This window comes from Podarcis gaigeae, assembly GCF_964106915.1.
Source record: "Podarcis gaigeae genome assembly, chromosome: 2".
Taxonomy (NCBI): domain Eukaryota; kingdom Metazoa; phylum Chordata; class Lepidosauria; order Squamata; family Lacertidae; genus Podarcis; species Podarcis gaigeae.
This window is the reverse complement of record NC_139679.1, coordinates 53,234,907-53,260,322: the sequence shown is the minus strand read 5'-3', so window position 1 is coordinate 53,260,322 and position 25,416 is coordinate 53,234,907. Positions and strand designations below refer to the sequence as shown.

The 25,416-nt window shown below is 45.5% G+C and overlaps 1 protein-coding gene across 3 annotated transcripts in view; it reads left to right on the top strand.

Moving 5' to 3' along the window:
• Positions 1 to 13,418: 13,418 nt before the first annotated feature.
• Positions 13,419 to 25,416, top strand: part of BOD1 (biorientation of chromosomes in cell division 1) — a 42,776-nt gene continuing 30,778 nt past the window's right edge. The window contains exons 1-5 of one of the 3 annotated variants that reach the window (XM_083728298.1): positions 13,419 to 13,465; positions 16,293 to 16,803; positions 18,318 to 18,442; positions 22,584 to 22,778; positions 24,391 to 25,217. In XM_083728298.1, coding sequence (XP_083584424.1) covers positions 13,434 to 13,465; positions 16,293 to 16,803; positions 18,318 to 18,442; positions 22,584 to 22,778; positions 24,391 to 24,436 — 909 coding nt within the window. In that variant the 5' untranslated portion in view covers positions 13,419 to 13,433 and the 3' untranslated portion in view covers positions 24,437 to 25,217. Of the gene's footprint in view, positions 13,466 to 16,292; positions 16,804 to 18,317; positions 18,443 to 22,583; positions 22,784 to 24,390; positions 25,218 to 25,416 lie in introns of those variants that run through there. The other 2 variants (XM_083728299.1, XM_083728297.1) reach the window with 2 other exon arrangements.

Genomic DNA, 25,416 nt, shown 5'->3' with positions numbered 1-25,416 from the left:
CTTGCCAGGCAATATAATTCGTAAACTCAAGGTGTTGTTGTTTTTTAAGAAAAACATTACAATTTCAGTTCCTAATAAAATAATGCTTATTTCACAAAAGGTTTACAAAGTTGTTATTGCAAAAGTTTTTCAGTGTGATTTTTTGCATTTTTAAAAATCACCATGGTATTTAACAATAAGATCTTACATCCTTTAGAGGAGAAATTGTGAATTGCAGAATTTTAAATACCCGTCATCATCCTTGGCTTCACTCAATTTTGTTTATAACACTCTTCCATTTTCTTCTGGTTGTGAGGGTGGGGGATGGGGCCTCACAAGTGGAATAGCCTAGGGCCTTTCTTCATCTAAATCCGGCCCTGCTTGCCAGGGTCCCATTGTGGTCTCCTCTCCCCTAAGGGTAAGGGGGAACAGATGCACAGGACCAAACTGCATTGCGTCTAGTTTGGCCCTATGTTGCTTTAAGAAAATGTGAAGTGCAGTGTTGCAATTTCATTTTTCATTCCCACTGGGCGGGGGGGGGGGAGAGGGGAGGTTTGGAATTGCTGTGTGAGATAATTCAACCAAACCAATATTACCGGGTAGTTATGGTTATGATGATGCAGCCAGTCCTTTCAATGCCCAATTTATTTTGCCCCATTGATGCCATGTTCGCAAATGGCTGATCTGCCCTCAGTTTGCTAAGTTCATGTCTATCAGGACTGCAAGGCTGTGCATGCTTCCCTGGGAGTTAGTCACATTGAACTCAATGGTAATTACTTCTGGATGAGATCTGTGTATACTTGTGCTTTTAAGTGCTTAATGGAGCGGGGGTGGGGAATGACACCCAGTGATGTTATGGTAAATACAAGAAAGCTTCATCTAGAGGCAAAGCAGAAGTAGAGACAATGTGGCAGGGCTAAGGGAGAGAGGGAGACATTATAAGCTTGAGCAGAGAGAGTTGACAAGGCAGAGAGACACAGGGAAGGAGTATTGCATAAAATGGATTAAGCCAGAAAAGCAGAAAGCATTAGAAAGAAGGGCTCGGGGTAGGAGGAGGGCACTCAAGGACACTGCAGCAGAATGTTCCAGCACTGGGTATCTGCAGTGAACTTTACATTCCTAGCAGCATTCATTAGACTCTGCTGGGGGGGGGGGCAGGCACTTGCTGAGGTAAAACATGCCTTAAGACTCTGCAATATTTATGTAGCCATGTGACAGCGGTGCCACACAACCAAGAGCATCATCACCACCATGGTGTGGGATTGAGGAGCCTCAACACAGCTGTATAGCACCAGAGCGGGAGGCAATTTTATTTTCTCCACTGGTGTTTGCTGATGTCCTGCCAACTGGACTGCCCAAGAGGCACTTCACCTTGGGAGGAATTTGAATGCTTCCTTTTCATCTCCAAAGTGTCCCAGGTTCTGCCGTCTGCATGTCAAAAGCATGAAAGGTGGCTTGTTTACTAGGCCTGAGCACTCTTTATTTTTGAGCAATTAGCCACTTGACAATCTTGATACTGTCTCTTTCTAAACGACAGTATCAGCAACTGTTTAATTATGGGCTTATGCAGCTCTGACAGATAATTAATTGCGCACACACACAAAATCACATCAAGGTGTTGCCAGTACCATGACTGTGTCATGTTCCAAAGGTCGGCTGGCAATGAGAGAGCTGCGTTGAATGGTAAATTCCTCAGGTGGCTCATAGGGAGAGTGAGCCATATATCCTACGTTCCAGAGATTAGAAGGCACTCTCTTTTTGAAGGGCTATGTGGTCCAAATCCTATTTAAAGATAAAGAATGCTAAGAAGAGAAAGTGGGGGTCTTGAAGTAACAATCTGCACCTTAACAGCAGGCTGATCAGGCACCCAAGTCACATGTCTCCCCCCACTGTGCTGAGATGTATTGCATTTCTATTTATATTATAGTAATGAATTCTAAGTGTGCATCTCTACAAATAAATTAGCATATGCAAATTTTATGCAGATCTGTGCCATAGGAAAGAGGCTATTTGTATAGGGCCCACAACATAGAGAGAGATTAAAAAAAAAATAAAAATCCCCAGATCTGCTATTTGGCCTGCAGGGGAAAACATACAGTACATTGTTTCCCCTTGAGAGGCAAATATTAGTTTGGTGAGGGGAGTATCTTGTCTATTGCTGTCTGTCCTGAAGAAAGACGTACTTGTGCCTCTACAGGTTGTGCTGAAGAACTAGAGGTTTCTAGGGGTTGTTACCTCTCCCTCCTCCCTTCCGGTCATTAATTAATTAGCTTTTCAGTCCCCATTAGCATGTATTCAAGTGTATCAACTTCCCAGCTCTGATATCACTGGAATTCATTGAATTAAAATTCAGCAGGATTGGGTTACTTGCCTGTTGGATAGCGAGCGTCATTCCATAGCAACGGGCATTGTGTCAGGGCCAAAGGGCCGGAGGATCACAAAGAACACCAGTTCCCCGAGACCTGCCAAGCGAGCCCACAAGGCCATGATGACAACAGCAACAACAAAACGTTTGTGCCATTTCAGAGCATGACAGAATGTACACAGCTCTCAACCACTGAAAGATCTGAGACTTTGCTGATTGACTAACAAGACCAAAACTGATCCCCAGGGTCGGTCCCAGGTCCTGTATATTCTTACATATATAAAGGCCTTGTGAACGAATGAAGTTGCTTACAGTAATAAAAAAACAGAGATCCTTGCTTTTACTATGTAAAGAACACAGCAACCTGCAGCACATAAATTGTTTAAATGAACCTGTTTCTGGCAGGAAGATAAGTGGAGAAGATAAGTAGCTTCCTTTGGCCAAAATGTGTGTGTCAGAATGGAACTAGACATTTGATGGGTTGTTGAGTTTGGGCGGTAGGGAGGCCAGGTCTGCGCAGGGCTATACTGCCCTGGAAGGAACAGATGCTTAGTTTGGAGATGCTCCTTGATCCATGTATGTCTTCGAGGAATAGAGGTGTTAACCTGTCCAGATATTAAGATGAGCAAGGCTGACTGGGAGTGCTTATTTTCAGCTTTGATTGGCCCGCCAGCCTTTCCTGGATAGGGATAGCTTGGCCACAGTGATTCACATGTTGGTAACTTCCAGATTGAATCTTTGCAATGGACTCTACCTGGAGTGTCCTTCAAGATGGTTTGGGAAATGCAACTAGTGCTGCAATTTGCAACAGCAAAACTGCTGATGGGCATTTCTGGGCAAACATATTATACCAGTCTCAAAAGATCCACACTAGTTGCCAATTCACTACCGAGCCCACTGAAAGGTGTTAAGTAAGTAAATTTTTATTTATACCCTGCCCTCTCCAGCCAAGACTAGGCTCAGGGCGGCTAAGATCAAATATCAAATACATTAAAACACAATCAAACAATTGATTAAAATGCAGCTTTAAAATTAGAATGAGGATAAAATTAAACAATTGCGCATGAATTACAAACATATTGGTCGGGAACCTCAAGTATTCATCAGGGCCAGCTATCCATGTTGGTACCACATGAGCCGATAAAAGACCAAAGAGGTAACTTAAAGGGTCCCATAGAGGGGGGTGAAACTGGGCCCAGACCGAAAGCCAGGTGGAACAACTCCGTCTTGCAGGCCCTGAGGAAAGATGTCAAGTCCCGCAGGGCCCTGGTCTCCTGCGATAGAGTGTTCCACCATGCTGGGACCAAAGCCGAAAAGGCCTTGGCCGTGGTTGAGACCAGTTTAACCTCATTGATACCCAGGACTTCCAAGATATTATTATTTGCGGACCGTAAGGTCTTCTGCGGGGCATACCAGGAGAGGCGGTCCCGTAAATACGAGGGTCCTAGGCCGTATAGGGCTTTAAAGGTTAAAACCAGCACCTTAAACCTGATCCTATATTCCACCAGGAGCCAGTGCAGCTGGTATAGCACTGGATGAATGTGGTCCCATGGCAAGGACCCCGTAAGGAGCCTCGCAGTGGCCTCGCAGTAGCTGGAGTTTCTGGGTCAGCTTCAAGGGCAGCCCTGCATAGAGCGAGTTATAATAATCGAGCCTGGAGGTGACCGTCACATGGATCACTGTGGCCAGATCAGGGCGAGAAAGGTAAGCGACCAGCTGCTTAGCACGATGAAGGTGGGAAAATGCTGCCTTTGCTGTAGCTGCAACCTGCACCTCCATAGAGAGGGAGGCGTCGAAGGTTACACCCAAACTCCTGATGGAAGGCTCTGGCATCAATTGAGCCGCAGCAAGAGATGAGAATTGGCCCCCCAGCCCCATGTCGTTCTGACCCAGCCAGAGGACCTCTGTCTTCAAAAGATTTAACGCGGACCAATAAAGCCCTAAATGACGTTGGTCCCAAATCTCTAACACCTGCTCAGGTGTTAAGATCAACAGGGGAGCCTATGTTGGTACTGCTGCTATCTGTCATGGATGTTTCGGCGCAGATTCCTGCATTCAGGTGCTTGGACTGGATGACCCTCAGTTCCCTTCTAACTCTACAATTCTATGATTCCATGACACCTGGTTCCCTTAGCATATTACAAGAATTTTTCCTTGCTTCATACTTTACCAAAAAGGGAAAATCAGGGTCATTTTTGACTGTCAGTTTCTTTAAAAAACAAAACCCAACAGGCCTCATCCCTACAAACACTGAAGCAAATTAGGTCACATTCCTGCATTCATTCATGGGGTAGCCAATAGGGAAACATATGGAACTACTCAGATCAAGAAAGCGAAACACATGCATAAGCTGAGAAGATTCTGAAATGCTTTGGAAGGGCTCAGCATTGTATATACTGCAGAGAGCATATCCCACAACGTGAGTGACAAATGTACCAAGGGAGGAACATAACACTGTTTCCTCCAGCTATGAATCTTAACAGAGGCAGGCAGGGTCAACTGAAGCTCTACATTCTTTGGGAGAGAATTATGGACTGGGCAAACATTCCTTCAGCTTCTGAACTGTTGCAGTGATTTGCCACCTCTATGACCAAGCTGCTCACTCTGTAAATCTCCAGGTTCTTGAAAACTCTGCTGCTTCCTCCAGTTGCCAAGGAAAGCTAAGTATGGCTTTGACCCCAGCCTCTCAGAACATGAAACACATGTTACTTTAACCAGAGAGATATATGGCTTGAAGATTAAATAGCATTCACACACCATGGAGAACAATGTTGGCTGATATACTGGTAAAAAAATTGTCTTGGGTGGGCAACTGAAAAAGAGCTCCTGCTTCTTGAGTAGTGGTGTACAAGCCACAATTTCTGTAAAAGTAGCTTTTCATGCAAACTACACTGGCTGAAATTCCATCTTCAACTTGGCTATTAAAGGCACAGGCACCCTGGACTCTTTTTCACCAGGACATCCCATTTTTTTCTGCCCTAGCAATTAACTGAGCACCTCTGTTCTCAGGCTGCCAAATGTTTTAACAACTTTCTGCTCCTGTACCATTAATTGCTGCTTGATCAGTACATGTTCGGGGTGATTTTATCCCACGCTATGAAGCTTCACCTGCTGATTCCTGCATATCAAGCTGCTCTTAAAGGTACAGGAGCAGGCCAGGGAGCTGCTTTTCTGGCCAGCTGACAGTCCTGTATGGTAGTGGCTGCAATCTCTGGTTTTAAAGCAGCTAATCAACATACTGCTTGCTTATAAAAGCATAAAGTGCACTCACGTTAGATCGCAAGTTCTCTTGTTCAAGGGCCCCTGAAGCTACTGTCAGGATGGTGTGTGCATGTGCTACTGAGCACAAGACTAGACTTCCTGAGAGTCTCATCCTTCACTTCAAAACAACAAAGCAGGCTTTATAGCCTTATGGCTATAAAAATGTGAACCTTGCATTTACATAGGGCTTGCAAAAACAGAAAAATACACAAAACAATAAGGAATACAGTATAAGGTACGAACAAAAAGCAGCAGCAGCATACTTTGCATAATTTATTTGGGCTGCAGCATTCAGGTTTCCTTGGCATGGAGTCTGATTGCCTGGGCGCAGACTTTCAAGTTCAAAATGTTTGATAGATGCAACCATAACTTGCAGACAGGGCTGGCCTGAGACATTTTGGCACCGAAGCCGAAACATAAAATGGTGCCTGCCTCCCACCAGGGAAGAAGGGCAGAGGAAAGTTCTACATCAGGAAGAAGGAGGGAAATGAAGATCTACATTGGGAACAAAGGGATGAATCAAATCAACCTTACCTAGTTGTTGAAGTAGGGGACAGCCCCCACCATTTCCTCCCTAGGGGTGGGAGGAGAACAGCGGTGCTTCCTATTCACTGAGAGGCTATTGTAGCGGCGGCATTGGTGATCCAGCCTCCAAAGAGCATGCCACAGCCATTGCTATTGCAGCGGCAGAAGCAGTGGGTGATGCATTCCTTGGAGGCTGGATCTCCTGCCCTTGTGAATCCTGCCACCCAAGGCCAATGCCTCACCTTGCCTCATGAATGGGCCAGCCCTGATTGCAGAAGTGAATTTCTGGGTATAAAGCTGACGGGAGAGTGGCATACATGCTTAGCTTCCATATACTGAACCTATCTTAGAACTTTAACCCTCAGAGCATCTTTTCTAACCACGGGTAAAGCAAACTCCAAAAACCGGTTAGATATGTGCCAACAACTGGAGGTACAGAGATGGATAAAATAAGTGCTGAATCTTTTAAACAGGTATGGCTCCAGAAAATAAGGTGCAGTCAGAGTGCATGCCTTGTTGCACCGGAGACGTGTAAACTCACCTAAACATGCCAAACAATGATTTGTCATGCGGCAAAAGTGGGAACAGATGGGTAGTAGCCTCAAGGTAACTGTTGCAGCCCACAACTGGCAAACAGATGCCAACTGATACAGTATGATTCATACCCTGGCTCGGTCTCATCCACACTATGATTCCATTCACCTTTGTTAGGAGTCAAAATTGCAGTTTCAAGTTCCCATGCCGCAGCACAAGGCAATGCTTGGCTTGCAAACACTGCTCATTTGTCAACAACAAAGAGCTCTCTGGGATGACCTCATTTGCACCCCTCCTTCCCTAGCCCCTATGAGGCTCTATACGGATGTAATACAACCAAGGAATACAAACATTCCATCAACGGTCTCTCCCTCTTCCTTTTTTTCCTAAGCTCTTTCCCTTCATGCCCTCCCCACCAATATAGCAAAGAAGCTGCAAGGAGTTTCTTTCAGAGGTATCCTTTGCTAAAAACATGCCTTCCTTTCTCATTTGTGATTCCCCTGTAGGGTTGCCAAACTGCCCACGATCCAGGTTTCTCTGCCTTTAATGTGTAGTAGGGAGACTGGCTGGAGGTTTGGCTTTTCATATCATCACGGGGCAGCAAGGAGAGAAGCCTTATCTGCCAACGTTCTCAATTGTATTAAAATTGTATTAAAATGTAGCTCCCAAATGGCATACGGGTGTGGGTGGGTGTTTGATGGGATGCAATTGCCTTCAGTTGTCTGCTGAGGGTCAGGGCCACCTCACCCATAGGTACTAGGGGTGTGAGGCACCTGGGCGCCAGGCTCTCAGGGGTGCCAGGCCGAGAGTCCAGGGCCCAAGAGTTGAGTCCAGGGAAGAGCCCGCCTGTCTGTGCCGCGAGTTCGCAGGTGACTGAGCCAGAGATACGCAGAGGCAGCAGGCTGGCTCCGCCCGCCTGCGTGCCTGGGACTGGGCAACATGGGGGGGGGGTATTTGCACCCTGGTGCCGCATATGCTTACGACAGCCCTGCTAAGGGTTCTGGGAATTGTAGTTCTGTGAAGGGAAAACCACAGTGCCCAGGAATCTTTGAGGGAAATCATGTGCTGTAAATGTGAGAGGTCCTATGACGCTGACTGTTTATTGATGACTGTTTGTTCTTATTTGTTTATGGTGAGGTTAGATGGTGTGGAAATCACTTGTTATTCCACACTTTACACTGCATATTCCTACCTTTTTCACAACCGCAAAAAGTCCAATGGCTGGAGTGGGGGGTGGGTGCTGTTGTTGCTGCACAAGAGTGCTAAATCCACTTTAATTGTACAACCTGAATTTGTGATTGAAGCATCCTGGGGTTATTTCTCTGCTTTGGGGTGTGTGTTATGAGTTTTTCCCTTTCAAAACTGGCCTTCACGTTTGCAGTCAGCAGTATTGAAAAGTAACCATCTTATAAATCATTCAAAGGCATGCGGTGGTGGTCTTTCAAAATCTTAAATTTGTAAGCAACTTAAAGGAAAGCTTGCAAGATCTATTTAGAACATGGCTTGGCTGTTTGATCTTACACCTGCAGTGGTGAAACAGAAGTAACACAGCAGCAAAAGCCTGGTATGTTTTCAGTAGAATGATTTCAACTGGTGCTGATTTACAAAATGGAAGAAGACATGGAAGCATTACAAGATTTTGATCTTCCTAGCTAAGCTGATCATAGAGTGGTCTCACACAGATAAAAAAAGGAGAGAAAAAGTGCCACTGGAAAGAGGGAACATGTGCATAAAATTTGCCTGTGTTAATTTATAGAGATGTGCATTTAGAAATCATTGCTATAATTTAAATAGAAATGAAATATATCTCTGCACACAGCGGGGGTAGATGGGGATCAGGTGACTTGTGGGTATGCTCAGTCAACTGACCAGATGCTGACTGTTGATGCGCAACTACAAGGCCCCTCACTATTCACACTGACACAGCACACTCCCCCATGTAAACCATTTCATTACACTATGTAAACCATTTTCTTTGCTTCAGCTTAACCCAAAATTTACAATATTAATCCTGAGTTGCATTACAGCCTCTTTCTCAGCCACAATTTCTCAAACCAACAACATGAGAATAACAGGCTCTGTTGCCATTGGAATTTTTCTATGATTTTAGATGTTTAGAAACTATGTTTGCTGTGGCTGGTTTTACTTTGTTTTATATTTCATGTTTGTGTTTTCTTCGTATGGTTTTAAATTTTACCTTAAACTGCACAGAGAATCTTCATAAGTGGGCAGCAAAAACTGCAAATAGAGTAAATAATGAATAATAAAATAAAATAAAAGCCTTTCAGAAGAGAAACTCACTTATTCTAGATTAATTGCTTCTAAGATTAACCCCTTCCAGAACTGTTTCCCCTTATGAATGGGGTTTAGAGTCAACATTTGGAAGCAAATTTTCCATAATTTCTCAAAAAGTAGTGAGCACATTTTGAGCAGTGTTTTATTCACCAAAGCCATGCGGATAAAAAATGAAATTCCTTGCCTCTTTCAATGCATGCTTGCAGTAGTATTTTGGTAATCCAGGGTGTCTTTGTGCTCGGGTTTAATTAACCTGGAGGGTTCTTGCAATCATGAATACAGATTAGAATTGCCACTCCACATCAGGAACAGTGAAAAATATCCAGCCATTCAACCCATCAGTTCCACCACACCACACACACACACAACTGCTTAACCACTTTAATTTAGGAACTGAAGTGTGGTCATATTACTAATTAAAATCTATCACTATTAAGCAGTATTTGAGAATAACCCCTCTCCAGTGACTGAACTCTGGCTGTCTCTGCCTTTGCCACCTGCATGTAAATGAACAAGTAAACAAAAGAATTACATAGATTTCTCTGTGTGAGAGTAACATGTAAAGTTACCCATAGCTGACAGAGAAGAGGCAAAGGAACGATCAGGAAAAGTGGGTGTTTCAAAGCCCTCCAATGAGGAGCAGCCATGGGACGTAAGGAAGCTGCCTTACACTATTGGTCCATCAAGCTCAGCAACATGGGCTGGTAATAGATCTCCAGGATTTCAGGCAGACGGTCTCTCTCAGCCCAACTAGGAGATGCTGGTGACTGAACCTGAGGTATGAAAAGTTGGGCTGCCCCGATCTATAGATGGCGTCTACAGAACAAGGCATTGCATTGTGGGTAAATTAAGATGGTGAGCAGCCACCGCAGATGGGAGGCAAGTGGGGCTCCTATTCAAAAGCAGCACAGCTGCCTATCCACTGCTAAAATTCCACCCACAGGATCGGCAGAGAGGGCAATGAGTGGTGTTGCTGCTTCTGCTGCTATGAGTACAAAAGTCGTTGTGGATGTGAGAGTGGGTGCTGGGCAGGCGATGGGAGCACCATTGGTAAATACCATGCCAAGAGTTTGTTGGAGTCTGAAGCTGACCCTGACAACATGGCTGATGCCCTTTCCTCTGTTGCTATTTCTCCTTATCTACAGTATATTGAATAAACATGGGCATTACTCCAGAACTGTTCAAAGCAGTCATCAGCCAGGAAGATCAACTCACAAGTAACAGCTCCATTTTAGGATTGCTGTACCTCTGCTGACAGTTTTCCCCTCCTCACACACCCGGTTCATTTAGAATACCTTTTCTTCAAGAGTCCACAGCCTTTGTTGTTGTTCAGCTTTTTATTGCTGTGCAGCTCTTGCTAGTACCTTTGCGGTACAGAAGGTGACTGATACCTTCACAAAATAAGTAAATAATGCCTGCAGCACAAAAGAGGAAATGTTAAGATTGCAGCTTCACAGCCCCACCTGTCAGCACAATCCTCCTCCTCCCAGCTACGGCGCCAGAGGAATGTGTCGATTGAAATTGCCAGAGTTCGATAATTGTGTGTGACTGAGTGTGTTTGTGTGGGTGCATTACGGGCACAGTTGCAGACACAACCTTCCCTCTTCTGCAACGATTTCCTATTGACATTCAGTCTGCATTTCAGCAGATACTATGCCTGGCTAAAGCCACCTATTCCAGATTTCTCTGTCTAATCATTGGCAAGGACAAAGCCTTTTGAAAGTCAGTAACTGACTTCAATTTCATGGCCAGAGGTTGTCAAGACAGTTTAGGAAAACCTGCCAATTATTTCTCCTGGGCACACAGTTTTACTGCCGATGTGAGGCGCAGCAGTTCAAAAAGGTCTCCTTCCTTCTTAAAAATAAAATAAAGCACATCTTTTAACACGAAAGTTTCCTCCATGCAGTTTCTGTGACTGAGCCCTTTTTATTTCCCAGATTCCCAGTAAAACGAACAAACCCAGCACCATACTCTGGAGAAATGGCTTTGTTGTTGAGCCAGACACCAGTCCTGTCCATGGGAAATGATTACAGAAGGAAAGTCCCCAAAGGAGCATTTTGCCTCAGCCACAAATGCCTTGCACAAGCAAGCAAGTCTCCTTCTCCTTCTTGTTCAGGAAATCATTGATAAAAAAGACCTTCAGGCTTTCAAAGAACCGTGGTTAGCAGTGGGCTCAGGGCTGAGAGGAATGATGCAACTCTCATTTGTAGAAGTTACATGGCATGCTTGCTCACCACTGCCACCAACACTTCTCCTTTTCATGGCTGGGAAACTTCTGCAGCCAATTCTAGCTGAGCCCATCTAGGGATGTTAGGATCTGTAAATTTTGGTTCTCTCCATTTCTCATTTTTCCAAACTTAAATTCATTTCTCCACATTTCTGCATTAATTTTTTTGAAAAATCACCAGTGGCTGACATATATCCCACTCCCAATTTAGTCCCCTAGTGCACGGCTGGAAGTTCAGGAAGGATTATTGTGGGGAAAGAAGTGCTACTTGCCAATTTCAGGGATTTGTTTATCTTTCTGTTGTGTGGACTGTGCCCTCAAGTCTCAGTTGAAGCCATGGATGCTTCTGTTTGGACTTCTAAAGGATTGGCACTGAGTTGGCACAGATGTGGTACAACCTGGGGAGGTCAAATGCACAGAATCAGCCTGCAGGACTGCCCCCCCATGAATGCCAACACAAACCCTTGTGCAAATATCACATTAGAAGGCCTAGTGTGGGACCCTTTGAAATGCCAAGTGAAAATTGGAGTTTAGTGTTCAGATCCCTTGCCACCTAGGCCAACATTTGCATTCAGATCAGTCTTTTTCAGTGTATAGGTTTTATGCCTTTGAATGTGAGTATATATCTATCTCTCCCCCCCCCCCCCTTGCTGACAGATGGTACTGGGTAGCTTGCACTGCTTCTCAGGGCAGCTGAATTTTAATCAGGCACCAAGGACTGTGTTTGCATGCAAAATTCTGCCTCCTGCCACCTGCTTCAGTAGTCAGAAGAGATGCTACTCCTGTACTTAATATACACATTTGGGCTAATGGTCTATCAGCTACAATGACATCTAGTCATGGGGATAGATATACCTAAAAGTGACTCCCACAGCAGGAAAATGTGCTGGCATGGCAGTAGAAATTGCCACCAGTGAACTCATGCACTAAATTATCCACATGAGTAAGCTCTCATGTGGGAGGTTTATTTTGTATGTTTGAGCTGGCCTATAGTAAATATCGGTGACAAGTCCAAGAAACCAATCACCCTTCTAGCTTTACCCTCTGTGACAGAGGAGAACCAGAATGTTTTGTGAACTTCAGGGAGAGCAGGCAACAGTCTTGACTGCTTGCTGCTTACAAAACGCTGCGAAACACTTGCAATTAAGAAGAAACAACTGAGGTAAACCTTGTGCGGGCGGATGTTGCGAGCGATGGAGTCTGTGGTAATATTGGTTAGGAAAACATCCATTCCTATGGCACAAGAGTTTAGTTCACATAAATCCCTTCCCCCTTTCTTCTACTACCTAAAGTCTTGACTCAGTCCAGCAGGAATGATGGATCAGTGCTCATGGGATTGAGGTGTCAAGCTTGCTCTTTTCCTTCGAACAAAACTCCAGTAGATCTCACAGTATCTGGAGGACCTGTTGATCTTGCACATTACAACCAATAACTGAGGCCCAAAATTTTCAAGGACTTCTTTGGCTCAGAAGAAACCAACTCACTTTTCCAGTTGAGACTGGCCCATTGGGCAAATGGGTGAGGCACTCTTCCACAAATCTCAGCCCACCTTCATATTCCTACCTTCTTATTTTCAATGAGTCCAGGGAATGGCACTGCCTGTCATTTTACTACTCCTTAGTCTCAGTGTTGCCCTTTGTGGAACTGAGAAGGGAGGAAGGTGGGAGCAAAACTAGAATGTAATTGGCTCTGGTTCCTTCTACTGTTGGCACCTCTGCCTTCCAACCAATCAGTCCCAAGGAGCACCAGCTACCACTGATTTTTCCAATCATTTCAGTGGGCTGCCAGGTAGCACTGTGTGCTTCAGTGCTAACATTGGAATCCAGACATCTGAATAGTGGGGGATTTATACCCTTCTGTCTGAGGCACACCCACCCTTCCCTGCAGGGCTTTCCCCCCTCCATCAACCATGTAAGATCAATGTGGGAAGTGTTCCTGTGTGTCAAGGGAGTTGGAGAGCCATGGTTGCTGAGCTGTGCTACTTCTGCTGGCTGAGTGTTTGCATTTCACTCATCTTGTTCTTGCAAGGATTTATTCTCATAGATTAGTTGCCATGCAACAAGTGCACATTCACGTGACTCATAATCATCTGGGTATCCCCTGTGATAATTTGCGCATTATTATACATGCAAATTACCCCAAAAGGCAGTTAAAAGCAAGCTGGCTTTTGTGTTGCTGGGATTGAAATGTGGAGGTTCACAAGAGTACATCTCCCCAAATTGTAAAACAGCCTGATTTACTGCTTACATGAGATCAAGGGCACAAGTCAGCGAAAGAAGGTGAATTTTACTACAGTATTTTTCAACCTGTTCTCAAAGCTAATTCAGAGCAAGCCTGCTCTCCACACCGCCACCTTATTTAACAACTGTGAAGCTGCAGTACCCTCTCGTGGCCAGTTTACATATCACACTTAGGACTCAGCAGCACAGCTTTTTAGGCACAGCTTATGTGTCTGAGTGCCTCTTCTTCTTTTTGCCCAGCTTTCCGTGGGAAAACCTGCTCTTTAATGCTGAATGAGAACAAACAGAAATCCAGGTTTTTCATGGATTGCCACTTGCTCCGATTGGGTTTATGCAGGGAACTGCTGGAAGGGAAAAAAAATACTCAGGCAAGGAGTTTTAAAGTGCAGACCTCTACCTAGAAACATGGCACAAGTCTGGATGATCCCTAAGTGACAACTGCAGACATGGCAGACATGTTAATTTAGTTCTCCTCCAAGGAGATCAGAGGGTTAGCCCATTTTAACTTCACCTTAACCCTGTGAGATGATTCAGGCTGAGAGAAGGAGGGTGACCCAATGGCATCCATGGCTGCAACTCCCAGTTAGTCTGCATTTTAAAGTGAAGCAGCCTGATTCAGGTAGCACGGTGGTCAGGGGTGGAAAGATGCAGGCAGTAACTTATGTCTGATTGGCCTGGCAAGACTTTTAAAGAGTTGGTTCTAGTGGAGTGGAATTGGGGCTGAGTTTCAGGCAGCATAATGTAGTGAGCAATGTCATCACACAGAAGCATTTAGGCTTTGCTGTGGGTACATTAGAAAATTATTTGGATGTAGATTAAGTGACTCTAAATGTTTTAGGTTGAGTTTGGCATTAAGAAAATGGCTTTTAATTGGGAGAGGGGAGTTAGGAACATTTATGATTTATACCCCACCTTTCTGTGAAATAACTTAGCTTGATGTACATGGTGCCCTCTCCCACACTTTTATCCCTGCAAAAAAAAAAAAAACACCCTGTGAAGTAGGTTAAACTGATAGATAGTTACTGGCCCATAATCGGTCACTGAGCATAATAGCAGACTAAAAATTTGGATCCCTATTTCTCAGGTCTTAGTCCAACACTCCAACCACTACACCACTCTGGCCCAGCCTGCTGGTTCACACACACTACAATTGCTGAGACAAGCTATTGCAGAGTAAATGAATATAGCAGGTAGAGGAGAGCCTTCAACAAGTGTTAAATGAGGGGCTCAGGTAGTCTTACTTTCCTACAAAAAGTGGGGGTTACATGTGTCCCTGTTTTCATCTGAAATGTTGGAGAACACGTTAAGTCAGCTCCAAGTCCTGGCGGGCCCCCCTTATATTAATGGCCTTAGCTGGCAGTCCAAGGGTAGCTAGCAGCTCCCATTTCAGTTCCCCACAATGCCCCGGAGCACCTGACATGGTGTCATTCTGGGGCATCATCGGAAATTAAAATGGAGGCACACAGCATGGAGAGCCCAAAGCTGATGTCAACGCTGGACAGTCCTGCTGCCTTAGGACACCTGATGTTGGGCTAAGTTTCATTATGACTCACCAAACCTCAGAACTGGAAATGTTTTGAATTGCAGAGCTCAGCTTTGGTACGTGCATGCCAGTAACAAGATACTGCCTCTAAATGTATATGGAGCGCATTTGCCTCACCACTGACCATCCACAATCCTCCACCAAACATCTGAACTCTCCACCAGGTGTCTAGACTAGAGACAGGGCCCCTGGTGCAACAGGAAGTTCCACAGGGCTTACTTCTGAACAGGCATGTTTATGATTGTAGGGTTGCACACCCTAACAGCGCATATGTAACGTTTGTGGGCATATGCATGGATGAGAGTGCTAGGGACAAAGATGCACACACACAAATACCCCCCAACTAAAGGGATTTGTCTTTCAGAGGGATGTCAGGTGAAAAAGAGGTTACTGCACCTTGAACAGTTGTGGAGAATGGAGCATTTCAGTCTGTCCTACAAGTAGCCCTGTCCTCTTTAGGGAAGAACCTGAAGGATAACTACTCTAAGTAACCCACACGAACGGAAGTGTAACATGGCATCCCCAAAGGGAAAAAAAGAGGGGATAAAATGGGTACTGTGATGTAGGGTTGCCATTATTCTGAAGAGCAAAAAAGAGGATACATTTGCCGACTTCTACTTTTAACTGCCGGGTGGCACTGTGGGTTAAACCACAGAGCCTAGGACTTGCCGATCAGAAGGTCGGTGGTTCGAATCCCCCCAACGGGGTGAGCTTCCGTTGCTTGGTCCCTGCTCCTGCCAACCTAGCAGTTCAAAAGCACATCAAAGTGCAAGTAGATAAATAGGTACCGCTCCGGCGGGAAGGTGAACGGCGTTTCCGTGCGCTGCTCTGGTTCACCAGAAGCAGCTTAGTCATGCTGGCCACATGACCTGGAAGCTGTACGCCGGCTCCCTCGGCCAATAAAGCGAGATGAGTGCCGCAACCCTAGAGTCGGCCACGACTGGACCTAATGGTCAGGGGTCCCTTTACCTTACTTTTAACTATGGATCGCTATGACGACTCTCGTTTTACATCCCCATGAAAAAGAGGACGTGTCCTGGAAAAAAAAGAGAACATACGGCAACCCTATGTGCAAGGGACTGACAACCAGAAAATCCTCCTGCTAAACGAGCCGTGCGGGCACATGAGGCCGGGGGTAGAGGAGGGAGTGCACAGCCCCGTCTTTTCTGGCGGCCCCAGGACTTGCAGAATTCAGGGCTGCAGCATTCAGGGCTGCTTTCCTTATCCCCGTTGCCCTCCCCATAACTCATCTAGAACCCCACCCGCACTTGAATATTGGCGGAGCCCGATGACTCCGCGCCAACCAATCCACAAATTTTGCAGGCTTTTGCAGCTGGGGCAGCTGTCAGCGCGTCCCAACGGAGCCTGCCAGATGGCTATCGCGATAAAAGCCTCCTGGGAGTCTGCGCCCTCCCAGTCCAGAGAGAGGAGGCCTCTGATTCCCAGCATGCAGCGGGAAGGCATGACGCGAATGCTCCGCGACGGCAACGTCACCAACAGCTGCCGCGGCGCGATCAGCAGAGGGTGCCGCGGCGGCGGCGGCGGCCTTGCCACCATCGCCCCTGCAGCAGCAGCACCTGGCGGCGGCGGCGCTGCTCTTCCGGCGGCCCGTCGGGCGGCGCTGGGAGGGCCGGGCGGGGGGATGGCGGAGCCGGGTGGGGCGTCGTCCGGCACGGGCGGAGGCGGCGGGAGCTCGTCGGGGCCTGGAGCGACGGACCCGGCCTCGCTGCCCCCTGGCGACGCGCAGCTCATCGCCCTCATCGTGGGGCAGCTCAAGAGCCGCGGCCTCTTCGACGCCTTCCGCAGGGACTGCCTGGCCGACGTCGACACCAAGGTAAGCGCCCCTCCCCGTAGCAGCCCCGCGGAGGGTGTCTCTGCAGGATGGTAAGGGGAGGCCTCGGCTAAGGAGTTGCCAGGATTACTGGGACTTTTCTTTTTATTCCCTTGTCCTCTCTTCTCCCTAGTCCCCACCCAGCCCCGTTATGGAGGAGCTCGCCCCAGCCAACGGGGTCAGCTGTCAGGGGTGGCGAGAGTTGCAGTCGCCCGGCTTCCCTGCCTCTTCGGCTGGGGTTGTGTGTAGGAGCCGACACACGAGTTCGCAGGAAAACCATCTCATAGCCTGCACTGTATCCCCTCTAATCCAAACTCCCGGAGGTCGGGGAGCTTTGCTGGCTCTTGTGGTGTGGTCTGTTATGGGAAAGGTATACACAACCCCAGGCAATACATTTATTTTCCTTTGGTGGTCACATGGCTTGCACTCTTGTTTTTGTGTTTTGTGCAAGTCGTAGTCCAAGATACACCCATTCTTATGGGTGTATCTTGTTAACATTCTTATGCGGTCATAGAGGTTTTGGAGCATATTTGTAGCTTGTCCTTCTCTTATAACTACCTGTATATGTTTCGGGGGGGGGGTGTGTGCTTTATTATTATTAGGAAACTCTCAAAAAGAATAAAATAAACCAAAATAAATACATTCCAGCCCATGTTACCACTGAAAGGACTATAACTTAGTGGTAGAACTAGAGCATCTGATTTGCAGGCAGAAGGTTTAATCCTTGGCATTTCCAGGTAGGGTTGGGAATGGTTCCTCTCTGAAACGCTGGCGAGCCGTTGCCAATCAGTGTGGACAATACTGAGCACTTGGCATAAGGCAGCCTTCTTTGAACATTAAGCAGACAAGCATCATATAGTGGTGTCCACATCAACAACATGTTTTTTTTCCTTCATGTTTTGGAAGTTAACCCCACTGCATTCAGTGGCCTACATGTAAATAGGCGTAAATAGTTGTCTTTCTAAGCCGTATAAAGGAGTAGGAGGAGGGTATGTTGGTCCTGTATTCCATCAAGATTTTCTGGGGGGTGCAGGTACATAGATATTGGCTGAATCTCATTGAACAGGGTATTTAGGTGTGTAACCCACAACAACTTAATTTTACCATGGCTTCGCATACACTGGTTGTAGTCTATCTGGAGTTTTATTCCAGGATTTGAATGACAGAGCTAGTTGATTATGGAAAAATCAGTTTAGGATATTCCAACTAAACATTAGGAAGGACTTTATAGGAACTGTTTAACAGTTGAATGGACCAACTCAGGAGGTGTTGGAATCTTCTTCAACTCCAGCTGTAGTATACTTATTCTAAGGTGTGTCTGCTCATGTAATTTTTCATGGTTACATTCATAATTTGGTTTTTCATAGGTAAAAACAAACTTGCTAAAGGCAAATGACACCAATCCTGTTGAAATTTAATTGTAGGGTACAGAAGTGTGTTTCAGTGTGGTGTCAGTGGTCTGTGTGGATTTTGAAAGAAATACTTCAGGATTGTATTAATTGATCTATTTTGTTTAGCCAGCCTACCAGAATTTGAGACAGAAAGTGGACAACTTTGTGTCTACCCACCTGGATAAGCAGGAATGGAACCCAGCAATGAACAAAAACCAGTTGCGGAATGGCTTGAGGCAGAGCGTTATTCAGTAAGTAAAAGCTGCTAAAATATAAGTGACAATAATGAATTGTTTTTTAACCTTCTACATTTGCACAAGACCCCTAAATTTTGATGGGATTGTCTAAGAAACACTTCTGGTAGACTGTGGCTCACCACCCATTGAAATTACTCAAAATTTCATTGCTAATCAACACCATGTTTTTTCAGGAGTGTCACTTGTGGCTGTCTAATGGAGATCTGCACGCATCCACAGCTTTACGAGGGAAAGAACATCTGATGAACCTGCAGTCTTAGTTCTGTTTGCTTTTACCAACTTCCAGCATGAGATACAGTAGCATGATGAGCTTAATGTCACTGGGGTTGGGTGCTGTCCAACAGAGTGAAGTAGTGTTTTGCTCTTTGAACTATTGCTGTAGTGTAACTAATCCAGTTCACTAAACACAACGTGTTCTTTGCAAACACATTCTTCCCTAATTTTGTTGAATGCCAGGCTGGGTTAGCTGTATGTTCAATGTACATAATTTTAATTTTATATAATAAGCTGCTGTGTTCCTGACTGATAGTGATAGGATTCAAGAAATGGTTATTGAAATGTGCTTAGAATGAGAGCGGGAGGTGACTTGCAAGCTTTACGGAGTACTTCCATGAAGTTGCTTGGAAGTCAGTCCCATTGTATGCAGAGATGCTTTTTTCCATATATGTGTGCATAGGGTTGCAGCCTTAATTTATTAATCTGTATTATGGCAGATTAGTTATTTAGAAGACTTGTAGCTTGCCTTTTGGCTACAAGAGGCCGCATGGTGGCGTACAAAATAAGTTAAAAACAAATACAGATATAAATCACAGTAATAGCACAATAAAATTAAAAAGAACTAAGTTAAAAACTAAAGCAGTACTGAAAATCAGCAGAATTCAAAGTTAAAATGATCCCCAGTGCCTGGTGAAATAAGGTAAAGAACTCCTGGATGGTCAAGGTCCAGTCAAAGGCAACTATGGGGTGTGGCACTCATCTCGCTTTTCAGGCCAAGGGAGTTGGCATTTGCACACAGACAGCTTTCCGGGTCATGTGGCCAGCATGACTAAACTGCTACTTGCACACAGAGGACCGTGACAGAAACCAAAGCGCACGGAAATGTTGTTTACTTTCCCGCCGCAGCAGTGCCTATCTACTTGCGCTGGCGTGCTTTTGAACTGCTAGGTTGGCAGAAGCTGGAACTTCATACAATTATTGAAAAAACCCTTCCTGCCAGCCTTCTGTACCTCTGAAGGCAAGGAGTGCAAGGTCTTTGACAGTCATAAAACAGCAGACAGACTCTGGTGGAAGATGGTCCTTTGAATTGCCTCGCCTCAAATTATTTAGGAATTTATTGGTAATCACCAGCACCTTAAATTGTTCCTGAAAAGAGATCAAAAGCCAGTGTCTTCCAGTAAGCTGGTTACTACCTTTTGTACTTGCTAAAGCTTCCAAACAATTTTTAAGGACCACCTCACATGAAATATGCTGCAAAAATCCAGCCTGCTTGTGGCCACATCTGCTGCTTATTCAAAAAGGATGCAGCCAGCACACTAGTTGAATCAATGCAGAGACATGCAACAGCCAGATTCGCTTTAAACTGCACTTCCTTTAAAGGATCAGGTCCATAATCTAGGGGTGTTCCTTGATCTGGCACTGCTCCTGGATGCTTTGGTTGCTGCTGCACTCGTAGACTACAGACTTTGGGGTTTTTTGCTGTTGTAGTGTTCAAGCAATGGTTCATTACCTCCATTGGATGAAAAAGAGAAAGCTGGGTGTTATATACATTTGGCAATATCATACGAAACTTCACCAGGAAGTGGTTTGACCATGACAATGCGATCGCTTGGACAACCCTTCCTGTGTTTTCAAACCATCCATTTCATCATCACCAAAGACTTAAGTTGAGAGTGTGCCTTGCTACATGTATCGATTGATGTCAAATTGAGGCAGCCCCATGGCTGCCATGAAATCTAGAGGTGGTCTTGGCATGAATACTGGAGAAGCCTTCATTGGGGTGAACAGTCAGAAGTAAATGAACATGGGCTGTAATAATTATGATGAAGCTTAAATGTAAAAATGACAGGGACCATTCACAAAACAATATTGCTAAAATACCTGCCATCTGGGCATTGAGTGTTGGCATTAAGCTGTGAGTGTTGTCCATAGTTGCAGACAGTGAACCTATAGGGTCGTACATAAGTCTGTCTCAATGGCTGTATGACTCCATCAACATAAAGCACAGCTCACATGCTAGGTATTTCTTTTGCATGATAAGCTCATGGTAAGTTATTGTTGAAACATCCTGAGTTGCATTTATAAGCCATCTTCCTTGATGGAGGCATGTTCAGGTTAAAACCTCTAGTTCCATAATTTTCAATTGTGAAGTAGGACAGTGAGGGCTCATCCACAGGTCCAAGTGTTTTTGCTCTCCGCGCCCCCCCCCCGGAAAACCTTTTATCACTAAATTGGAGCAAATGCCAGTATGGATAAAACACAATTGACGTTTGCTCCAATTCAGCAGTAAACAGTGGATTTCCCAAGGGCAAAGCAGCAGGGTAGCAGGTGTGGGTGAGCCTTGAGACAGTGGTTACTATGAGAGCTTTCCCCAGGCCATCTTGTCGTCAGATTCATGCGCCTCTGAAGTGGTTCAGCCATGGAGCAGAAGTTGCTTATGCATTGTGCTCCATTGATTCTGTAACAGGTTGTTTTGCTGCAAGCAGTCAATGGCGGGGAGACATGCTAAGCTCGTCATGTCCTGGTTGACTTCCTTGCTCAGTTTTTGTATGGTTTCGAAACATGTTGTGTACACCACCAGCTGAGTTCTCTTTTGTTTGCCTTCATTAATTCTGGGGATGCACAAATGCAGACACTTCCAGACAGCCTGTTTAAATGTACAAATTTGGTTGTTACCCCATTTCTAGTGCAGTTAGCACATCACTTTTCTCACTGGAAAAAGTCCGGTAAGTGATCGGAAATGTGGCTAGAAATTGTGGGACAACAACCCCTAGCTGGCAGTGCCATATAATCTCCGCACAAACATGGACGTTCAATAAACTGGTGTTGTATAACCTCCGCAAGTTTTGTATGACTATTGGCATGAATGCTTTTCCAGCAGCCAGCCTGGAAGCTCCTTGTGTCTCCATCTGCTACTCTAAGTACCCAGGGGGCCCTGTGATGAGAGTATTGCTGCAGCTGTAGAGGGCCTGCCCACCAGGCTGGCAGCACAGCAGCACCAACCTGCATTGCACGTAGCTGCCATTTTTAGTACGTGGCACAGTGCACAAGCTGCAGGAGCTGGAAGAGCGTTGGAACAATCTGACCCTGGAATTTGTGCCAGGCCAGGCATGCCCTTCATGGAGACCAAGTGTCAGAGACTTCAGATCTTCTTAAGTGCCCACGTAGACTCAAAACAATATTGGCTGTTTGGGTGTGTGTTTTCTACCCAGGCAGCTGCTTCCCAACGGCTGTGCAGTGTCTCTGTGTTTGCCTCCCCTGGCCTGTTGCAGACATGACTTAACCCCACCAGACAGCCCATGCCCTGCTCTTTTTATCCAGCACAGCCTTGAAGTAATAAGTCGCTTTTTGGTTTCTGACACTGTTCCCAGAAAAGCTCTTTGTCTTGTGTTGCTTGTGTTTATTTTTGTTTGTCTTGTAAAAAGTGCCGGTGTGTCTAGACTGGCAGATGTGGGGAGCAGCTGATCGTGGCAGGTCCTGGGGTGAAGGCCGCCTTTCTGCTTTTTCGTCATAAGTGCACTAGCCAAAAAGATCACCTCCCCTCATATCCCGCCTATCTCCTCCAGTGTGATGTTTTTTCCTCTTGTTGATGCCAAGTCAGGTTTTATTTGCTGCTTTGTGTGCCATGGACACCCTGCAGTGGCTCCCACCCAGCATACATTTTTTTTTAAAGCAGTTGGGTGAGCAGATGTCTGCTGCAGGTTCTGCTGGGGCCCTCAAAGGCAGCTGGTTCAAACCTCTTGGTTTTATTTTCACCGGGTAGAATGCCTGTCTAATGATACAGGAGCTACCAAAAGAGCCATAGTTCACACCATGTTAATGCTAATTGCAGCTGACATGACGGCTGTGGAGGGCTCCAGTGGGGGGAAGAAGGGAAGCTTTCTGGAGGAGCTGAATGACTCCTTTGTCTCTGCCCCAGGTCGGGGATGCTGGAAGCTGGAGTGGACAGAATTATTTCTCAGGTGGTGGATCCAAAACTAAACCACATCTTCAGGCCGCAGATAGAGAAGGCAATTCATGATTTCCTGGCTGCACAGAAGAAAGAGGACTCGGTGCCAGCTCCTCCCCCGGAGCCGGAGAGTCAGGATCCTTCCCCTCCATCTCAAGATGCCTCGTAAGGTCTGGTATTGCTGCTTTTCTCCCTTCCCCCTCTGCATGCACTTGCAGCCCTTTTGTGTCATCACTCATGTGACGAATGTCAATGGCACTAGCTAAAAGGCCAGAACATGCTGGGCTAGTGCCAGAATTGCTGCGAGAGGAAAGAACAAGCTGTGATGTTTCAAGATCACAAGCCTCCTTAACGGAATATGATTAGAAACTTCACTTTATTCTTCTTGGCTTCTTTTCTTTTTAGCAGCAATGCACCTTCAAATAGGCTATGGACCTTCTTGGATTACTGAGGAACTGCTTGGGCACAGAAGAGTAAAAGATATGCATGAGGAAGATGCTATCTGGAAGATCTGGGAGCAGAGGCTGGCTCTAATGAGAGACCAAGCAGTTCTTGGAAAATGGGGAGAGCTACTTTAGTTTATTTGCAGAGGCATCCTGCTTTGGTTGATTTAAAGTGAATAATAAAAATTGCTAGTGGCGTTCTTCTATCCCAAGATGCCATACTTGGCACTACAAAACTCAACATTCTGCATCAAGAAGTAAACAGCTTTGAGGGTCAAGCAGTACATAAATTTTATAAAATAAAATAAGTGATGGATTCTGCTAGGGATCATAATTTTTATTGCTTTGTATCCTCTCCTGGTCACATAGGCGTTCTGAGGTTGTGCCATCTTATCCTCTAGGTCTGCCTCCCACAGCCTGGTGCTGTCCAGATGTTTTCGGCTATAATTCCCATCAGCCCTAGCCAGTGATCAGGGATGACTGGAGTTGCTGTAAATCAACTTCTGGAGGGCACCAGGTTGCAGAAGGCTATTATAGCGTGCATGACCTCTGCAGAAGCCAAATGGCCATGGAAGAAATGGATCGGGCAGTTTGCCATCTCTTGTTAATAGAAGCCTACCAGCAGATGTCCTCTCTTCATCAGATCTGACTTGCTCTTCTGTAGATGGGTTGACTGTGAGTGGACAGCTGGACAGGCACAGGTCCTGGCACTCTTCAATGCAGAGGAGATGGACTAGTGTGCAGAGGTCCAGAAGTGGAGAGAGACGGGAAAGGGCTGGTCTCTGACATCATGCTTTATGTGCCTCCAAAGTCTAGTGCAAGGTCTGACCCTCTTCTGGGCTCAAAAGAAGGGTGGAGATTCTCCCTGACATCACACTGTGCATTGGAGGTGCTCTGAAGCTGCCATCTTTGCTGTTTTCAAGCCTCTCATTACTTGCCACAGTGTTGGGGATGGGATCCTGCCCCTCACTGATAACCACAGCTTCTGGCTTTGGAGAGACTATATCTGTGGTTCTCTGCCCTTGTGCCAGTGCTGAAATTATGTCTTATTGCCACTGCATGCTGGTGCACAGGATCAAGCTGAAGACAAACTGTGCAACCAGGTTTAAGGTGGATTCAAGGCCCTTTTTGTTTTTCCACTACTAAACTTAAATCATGCAACTTTGTGGTATTTGGTGGCTTCAGTTTTTGTATGCTCACATGAAACTCCCAACTAAAACTTTAAATCCCAAAAAGGTAGCTGTCTCAAAATTGGTGCAAGTAACTTTATAATTAACCAGCAACTGTCTTTTAACTTTACATTAAGCACTAATTGTTGTCTATTCCTTTTGCAGAGCATTTCTGACGTTAAAGCGGCTGCAGTTGCAGAACCCAGACTGAATCTGGCAGTGGGCTACATACATATCTGCAGGAATACAGTTTATCAACCGTGGCTGAAGGGAGGTTTTGGCAAAAGTCATGTGGTTTCTACGTAGTGCAGAGAGATTGGTTAAATGTTAAAAATGTATTGCTATGGGCAGAAGTAGCATGTGTCTTCACTAATTCTGTATTTGGGGGATTCTTGCCACCTTTGTGGAAGCAGTAGGGTGAAAAATGGTTCTGGTGTGATATTAGTGAAATTGACGATGGTTGGGATGTAGCAATAGGAATAAGGGGGTTTGGGGTATGCTTGGTTTCCTGGGAGGCTACAGTCTTTCTAGAGGGGTTTGGACAAGGGAGCGTTCAATGTACAAGCATGAAGCTGATCATTTACCAGCAAAGGATCACAGAGTGCTAGATGCTTACTTAAATTCAGTAATAACTCACAGTGCCCACCTACCTCTGACACAACTGTATAAATGGTCCATTGTTGGCTTTCTGGGTATATCTAGGGGCAAGCAATCAAGCCTCTGTCAAATTTCTGGAAGTGGTATGCACCATGTCTTGCAGCTCGGCTCTTTGGCCAGGCTGATCAAGAAAGTGTGTCAAAGTGAGTGTGGAGCAAGAGACTTCTTTTGTGAGCCTTTCAACCGAGGGAATGTTCTCTTGCCTGGGATATTCTTCAGGTGCCTGTTAGAAGCTGCTTAGAGGGTTGCATAAGCTCTCAAGTAGGCATCTGTGCTCAAGTATTTGACTAGCAAATATCCAGAATTTTTTTATAATAAAATACTAGAAAAGCCTAGTTGTGTGAGAGATTTTCTTTCGATACAGTTCTTCTCATACCCAGGAGGTGATGTGCCAACACAGTGGTCTCCACTGAAAGATAATTGTCCACCTTGAATTTCTTCAGTGTCTATCAGGTTGCAAAGCTTTAAAAAAAAATTAACTTCTCGACATTTGAATTACTATTAACATCACATTGTGTTTCCTTATAGCAGTCC